The sequence below is a fragment of the Mastomys coucha genome, unplaced genomic scaffold, assembly GCF_008632895.1.
Source record: "Mastomys coucha isolate ucsf_1 unplaced genomic scaffold, UCSF_Mcou_1 pScaffold23, whole genome shotgun sequence".
Classification (NCBI taxonomy): Eukaryota; Metazoa; Chordata; class Mammalia; order Rodentia; family Muridae; genus Mastomys; species Mastomys coucha.
In genome coordinates, this window is record NW_022196906.1 from 100,373,982 (window position 1) to 100,381,451 (window position 7,470).

Genomic DNA, 7,470 nt, shown 5'->3' on the forward strand with positions numbered 1-7,470 from the left:
CTCAGAAATCTGCCTGCCTCTGCCTCCCAAGTGCTGGGATTAAAGGTGTACACCACCACTGCCTGGCCCATGTGTATTCTTTGGTTGGTGGTTTAGTCCCTGGGAGCTCTGGGGGAACTGGTTGGTTCATATTGTCGTTCCTCCTATTGACTCTTATCTCACACCACACCAAGAAGTTAATTCATGAAAGGCCAAAGGTGTGAACGGAAATGATGAGTCTTCGGTCTCTGAAAGGAATCCAAAGAGGAGAGACACTGTGAAGGTGGGAGCTCATTCCTCCACAGTGATGAAATCCCAGCCTGCCTCACTCCCCTTGTAGACTATGACAGCAAATGACAGCCAAATGACAAGATAGGCAGGCCCTGGTCCCCGTGTCCTGTGTGAGTGGTCCCAAGAGTACAGGAGACCCCAGGGTCCTGTGTGCATGGACCTGAGAGGACAGGAGACGCCCCAGGGTGCCCCAGAAGTGAGTCATTTTTCTAAGCTTGTGAGAAGGTTGACAACGGGTCAAATTCTGGAGAGCGAAGGAATGTTTACCTTCAAATGTCACACCAGCTCTTTCCTTAAGCTTAGAGGACTCATTCTGGGAAGAGAGACATCTTTGTGATGAAGAAATGCATGTAAAGTTCAAGAATTCCTTCCAATTTTACTTCAGATTCATTTTCTTCAATTAGAGTCAAGTAAAATTAAATCCACTAAAAAAATAGACATATGGCATGATCCCATTTTTATGAGAGTATTTCTATCTCCCCTATCTGTAAAAATGCATAGAAATATGTCTAGCATGCTGTACCAGAAATGTTAATGATGGTTATATTTGAATCATGAAACTTGAGGTAAGACTTTGATTTTTCTTTTTTGTACTTTTATGCAAGACTTAAACTGTTTACAGGGAGCATACTGGAAAAGTCATTTTTCTTAAAAAAAAAAAAAAAAAAACCAGGAATGGTGGAGAATCCTTTAATCCCAGCACTCTGAAGGCAGAGGTAGGCATATCTCTGAATTCAAGACTAGCCTGGCCTACATAGAGAATCCCAGGATAGTCATGGCTACATAATGAGAATCTGTCTCGATCATTATCCTCACCGTCATCACCATCACCCACAATCACTACCACCATCATCATCATCAGTACGGACATCTTGGTCAGAGTCCTCAAGGCTTCATTTCTTCCTCTTCCCCCCACATCTTCCCTGTTTCTCTCCCTCTCTCCTCCCTTTTTTAAATTTCATTTTCTTATTTTATAAATTAATTTATTTTCTACACTCCATATTCCATTCCCCACCACCCCCATCCACCCTCCGACTGTTCCACATCCCACACCTCCTCCCCCCCAACCCCGTCTCCACATGGAGGTCCCCACCCCAACCCCACCTGACCTCTAAACTCCCTGGGGCCTCCAGTCTCTTGAGGGTTAGGTGCATCATCTCTGAATGAACCCAGACCTAGCAGTCCTCTACTGGATGTGTATTGGGGGGCCTCATATCATCTCCTCCATTTCTTGTCCCTCACTTTCTCCTCACCCTGCTGTCCCCAGAGCTTGCACCTCCCTGAGACTGAGAACAGGAACAGAAGCAGGGGGCCTTTTCCTGTCTCTGTTGAGACTTGGGGTTGAGACCCTTGGGGAAAACCTCCTTTTCCTTCCCTGCTGTGAACTTCACACTAAGGGGCAGGGATGGGGAGTGGGGGTGGGGGATTGTAGGTGGGGTAGGGTTATCAGGTTAGTTGGAATGGGACAGAATGGGAAGGTGTGTGCACCTGAGGGCTGCTCTGGGAAGTGCTCTCCCTGGCCTGCTGGTGGGGGCGGGCGGGGACAGAATAGTAGGTCTTATCCCTGGCTCCTTGACATTCTTTTTAACTCCTGCATCTAAAGTTGCTACCCTCCCCCCACTTGGACAGACAGAGTGCCTCAGGCTGTGCTCCTGGACAGGGCTCGCATGTAGAGAAGCATCCATCTATCAAAAAGGCCTTTGTGATGTGACCATCCCCTCACGTCACGGTACATACAGGACTTGGGGACCAGAGAGGTCTGAGTCGCTCTCCCACATGTTCTGTGGGTTGTGGTTGAGGAAGATACAGGTCTACAAAGACAGGACGAAGGGCTTCCTGGATGTTTTCCCAAGGCCAGTTAAAGGATGCAAGTGGATCTGGGAGAAGCTTTGAACACAGGCATCAGGGAAGCACCCATGCGTGCCAACTCTGCAAGCGAAGCCTGTGGTGGTGATATTCAGACGGTCGGTCAGTTTGCCGTGGTCGACGCATCCAGGGATGAATCACGGGTGTTTGGTATAGCTGGCCCTCAGACCCTGGAATGAGCAGGCTGCTTTGAAGACTCCATGATTTAGCAGAAACAAACCCAGCAGGGACTTATGCTCCTGTGCTTTTCAAGAAGAGGTGTCAAGCTCTGCGGGATGTGGGATGTGGCACTGGAGTGAAGGATAAGAGAGGCAGAAACTCCGGCCACTGAGGACTGGAGATGGGACTTGGGATGAGAGATGATACGGCCTGGTCTTTTAATTTGTGGTTAAGAATTGAGCGCTGAGGAGCTCTCACCAAGGTTCACTGCTCATGGGGCTGGGAGATGATCAGCCAGGGAAGTATTGGGGATGCAAGCCTAGGGGCCTGCATTCAGTCCTTAGCCCATGTAAAAAGGCAGTGTGGTGGCTGTGCTTGGAATCCCAGCCCTGGGGAAGCAGAGACAGGCAGGTCCTGGGACTCGCCAGCCTATAGCCAGTGATTTATAGGTTAAGTTATTCCCCCAAACAAGATGGCCATTTCCTGAGGAATGATACCTGAAATGACAACCTTGGAATGCAGGAATGCATGTACCTCCCTCCCCCACACACACACGTGTTGACACAACACTACAGGGTGAGGAGGGGTGGCCATGGACTATAATCATGAAGCTTGATCCACAAGGGCTGGGGAAGGAAGAAGGGTGCAGTGGGCATGTGAGAGACCCGGGCTGTAGGATCTTCACCTATGTTTGCGTTTCTCTTCAGATTCCTGGTCCTCAGGCTCTTCTTCCTCTTAGATGGTGGCATGGGGAGACTGAGATCTCCAATACAGGAGACCTTTGCAGTTATCAAGCTGTGTGCCTATGACTCATATAAGGCAATATTAGTTACCATCAATACTGATAATATATGTTTATTCTAAAGGGAACTCTTCGCTTTCCCAGGGGGTCAAAGAGAAATCAAGTGCACTCTGGATGGAGGATGACAAGAAGACCCAGGGAAAACAAAAACAAAAACAGCAGATTGGAAACAAAAATGGCTGCTCCAGGCACCCTGGTGCTCAGGCCCTGGGAACAAGCCTGGGTTCTTTAGGACCAGGCAGCCAAGCGTCCCCATTCCAGCTACCTGAGTGGTCTCGGCGATATGCGCTAGTAAAAATGCAAGAGTCTCAGGTTAAATGAGAAAAAATTATTATTTTTATCTAAGAAACAAAGACTTTAGTATAGGTATTTCCCAAATACTGTGTGGGACATATATCTACACTTAAAAAAAAGAGAGAGAGAGAGTTAAAAAAAGAAAGAAAAGGCGTTCTCTGTTTATGACCTCCACAGCAAGCTGAATATCCCATCTTCCTTTCATCCTTCCGTCCCACACATGGGCTGGGGAGAAGCCATTCCTAAAGTTTTCTTTTCTTGTCTTTATTTCCACTTTTTAGAATTGTTAACCCACATTTCCAGAGACTTCACCAGCCCACTGATGCAAATTAGCTCACTTGAAAAAAAAAAAAATCAATGTCTCTGGCTGGTTTTCTCAGCCAGGACTTTGTCCCTGTGAGTTACTGAAGCTCTGCCCACAGCATCCATATGCTTCCAGCTCACCACTCAGCACCCTCTTGGCCTTGGGAGGCTGCCGAGAGCCCTGCCCTGGGAGCAGAAGCTGAGGCTGAGCCTTGGCGCCCTCTACTGGTGAGCTCCAGATGGTGAACAAGGGAGATGGCCACAGCATGCCAGGCTCAGCCAGCCATCTTCAGTCTGCAAGTCCTCCAGAGACTGCCACAGATGGCCTCGCCACCCCAGTGTCTGCACCCCCTTCCTTGTGGGCCCCTTCCTGGCTACGTGTATTACCTGTGAACAGGTAACATTCAGCCCCATGTCTGTTATTGGTTGGTTCCGTTTTACATCAAACACTCACCCTGGCTCTGGTTTATCCAAATTCCAGGCAGCCTGTCATGAAAAGTCCACAGTCAGTGTCCCACTTCTCACACCATACCGTAGGCTGGGTCTCTGAGGAAAACCATCTCCTAGAAGACCGGACAATTCTAGAGGGTGCTGACCAATCCTCAACGGGTCCTTTAAGGAAGGACAGTTGACACCTTTTCAGCCTCCGTATGAAGCAGAGCTGGGTTTGCTTTGGTGGCTACGCTGAGCACAGCCCAGAGTTGACACACATTAGCAGAATGAGCAGTGGAAGACTGAGGAGGGAATCCTCAAGCAGAGTTATTTTAAAATAAATAAACAAAGGGGCTGGAGAGATGACTCAACGGTTAAGAGTGCTTGCTGCTTTTCCAGAGGATTTGGATTTCAATTCCCGGCCCCAACGTGGCAGCTCGCAACCAACTGTAACTCCGGTCCTAGGGGATCTGTTGCCCTCTTCTGGCCACTGTGGGCATTGCATGCATGTGGTGCAGAAGACCTACATGCACTCCTTTAATCCCAGTACTTGGGAGGCAGAGGCAGGTGGATCTCTAGAGTGTCAGGCTCGCCTGGTCCACATAATGAATTCCAGGCCGATCAAGGGCCACACTGACAGTAGGAGAGACCTTGTCAAAACACCCAACCCTCCCCCCCCCCAAAAAACCTACCACCACCAACAAAAAACCAAAGACAAACAAAAAAAGAAAACCTACATCGAGACAAAACTATGTACACACACACACACACACACACACACACACTTAACAACAAAAGACATGGGCTGGAGATGTAGCTTAGTTGGTAGCACACTGCCTTGCCTATCATAAAACCCCTGAATAAGAACAAGGCGTAATGATGCACACCTGTAATCCCAGGCCTTGGGAGGCGGAGGCAGGAGGGTCAGAAGTTTCAAGTCATGCTCAGCTACATAGCAAGTTTGAGGCCACCTTGGTGTATACACGAGACCCTGTCTATAAAATTTAAAAAAACCTGTTTAAATAAAGACACTTTATTTACAGGTAATACAAAATAAACCACGGGACAAACTACTGGGTAAGGAGGGGAGGGAATGATCCCCACAGCTACCATCCTCTCTATCCCAGAGTAACTTATAAAAAATTAAAAAGGCCTGGGGCAGGGGCCCGACTGGAAGCACCTTTGCATGGGGGGTGGGCCTGTCGTCCTCAGCCACGCTGTTCTAGAACACGGTAGACACTGATTATCTCCCCCTCTGAGTCCCAGGCCTGGCTAACATGGGACATAGCTACAAGGATAGTTACTGGCCAATGCCGAGGCTCCCCAGCTAAGGACTCTGGCTTCTGACCTAAAGGGCTGGGGAATCCAGGAGGTGGGTAGGTGACTTTGGGGGCAGGCATAGGGTGGGTGTTATTGCAATGCTCCAGCCAACTTCCTCCTGGCTGTGGAAGAGGGTCTACACTGGGTTCGGGAGCAGCCATGTCAGGGCAGGAGTGTGGGATCTTCAGAGCGACGATGTTGTGGAGTCTACCACCTCACGGCCATTGCAAACAGTAGGAACAAACTGGGATCCAGACCCTAGGGAGAGGTAGCCAGAGGTTAGCACTGACCCCAAGAGGCAGCAAGAGGGTGACCATCCACCTATGCCTCTCCCTTGTGTCCAGTGTTATCTTGACAGTGCCCCATTCCCAGATAAGGAACCTTAGCAGTCCCAGAAGGGGACTTCATGCTTAGGAGCTGGGCAGGAGAGGGGACCTAGTAGGGGAGGTGTAGGATGCTCACCTTGACCAAGGTTGGCACTGGCCCTGGGGGCAGCACTGCCAAAGCGGCTGGTAGGTGTCCGGTGGCTCACCACATTCTTCTGTGGCTGGAAAAGGATGATGTGCAGCTTGGGTGCAAAGAGGCAGCCGAGCACCACAGAGCCGCTGAGGCTGACAGACACGCACATCGTAGTGGTCTGCACCTGTAAGGGATGCATGCGCGTGGGTCAAGGAAGGTCAAGGAAGGTCAAGGAAGGTCAGAGAGACATTCCACATGCCTGGACCTGGGCCTGTGACCCCTGTCTAGGCGGGGACAGAGAAGGATGGTAGAATCTACTGAACAGTCCTTTGGCCAAGCCTCCAAGAAGAGGACCATAATGGCAGTGTCAGCCCTAGTTAATCGGAGGCACACCAGAATCCCAGCTGGGTTATGAACATGAAATAGTGTGTGTATGCATAGGGGTGCATGCATGCATAGGGGTGTGTGCATAGGCATACAAGGGGTGCAGGTATGGAGTACATTTGTGTAGATGCAAGCATATCAGCGTGGGTATATTGTGTGGTAGTGAGTATGCAGAGGAGAACGCACAAGTGTTTGTGGGTGGGGAGAGTTCTATGTGTGGGCAAGACGTGTGTACGCTCTCGATGTGCCAGGATGTGTGTGCACTCACTTGTAGGTGCATAAGGGAATGTGTATGCACCTTTGTATATGCGGGCATGCATGCTTATACACAGGTGTGTGCATGCATGGTTGACCGCTGTCTGTCTCTGTTGAGTCTTTAGCTGCCAGTGATTGGCACGCAAATGCAAATCATATGCAAATGAAGGCTGAGTCAGACCTACTTCCCTCCCCAGCCTTGGCCTCCACTACCCTAGCAGGTGGCCCAGCAGGTGCTAAGAGAGCAGGGGAGCCCAGCAATTCCCACCCCCAGCAGTGTACCACGCCACCTTTGTCTTGGGGAAAGGACCTACACCAGGGCTTTTGCCACCATGTTCCTGTCCCTTTCATTGTTAAGGCCATCAGTTTAAGACCCTGGTCAGGACTCTCAAGCTGACTGACTGGAGCCTGGGACGAGCTCTCTCTGAGTCTTCATCAGCTAAACAGGAGAACTGTGGCATTCATGAGGATTAACCAAGATGGCGCTCTTACTGTTCAGAGCTCAGCTCACCTGCCACCTCCTCAGAGAGACCTTCCAGGACTATCTCATCTGAAGTAGCTCTTGCTTGTTGGTGCCGAGGACACCCCTTGAGTGCCAGTTGGAACTGTTTGCTTGAAAGCCACCAACTGGAGTACAGTTATCACCTACTTTAAATTTTCTCAGCCCTCCTCTCATGTCTCTTCCTCCTACCCTTGCTGTTCTTCATTTGTTGACCACCCCCTCCTCCATCTCCAAGTGACCCTTCACGGGAACAAGGCACAGCCTGCACTCTTTGGAACATATTTCTGCAACCCCAGCATCTCCCAAGGTAGGGGATGGTATTAGTCCTGACACCTGTCCCCCCAGCCCCCATGACAGACACCTGTCCCCCATGACAGGTGATACCTGCCCCCATGACAGACACCTGCCCCCCATGACAGACAAC

At 50.1% G+C, this 7,470-nt stretch overlaps 1 protein-coding gene across 2 annotated transcripts in view; it reads right to left on the reverse strand.

The window, feature by feature from the left end:
- Nucleotides 1-5,113: 5,113 nt before the first annotated feature.
- Nucleotides 5,114-7,470, reverse strand: part of Grm2 (glutamate metabotropic receptor 2) — a 12,149-nt gene continuing 9,792 nt past the window's right edge. Inside the window, exons 5-6 of one of the 2 annotated variants that reach the window (XM_031345401.1) lie at nucleotides 5,909-6,089; nucleotides 5,114-5,704 (exon numbers count right to left, since the gene is read on the reverse strand). In XM_031345401.1, the coding sequence (XP_031201261.1) occupies nucleotides 5,631-5,704; nucleotides 5,909-6,089 (255 nt within the window). In that variant the 3' untranslated portion in view covers nucleotides 5,114-5,630. The remainder of the gene's footprint in view (nucleotides 5,705-5,908; nucleotides 6,090-7,470) is intronic. The other variant, XM_031345400.1, reaches the window with a different exon arrangement.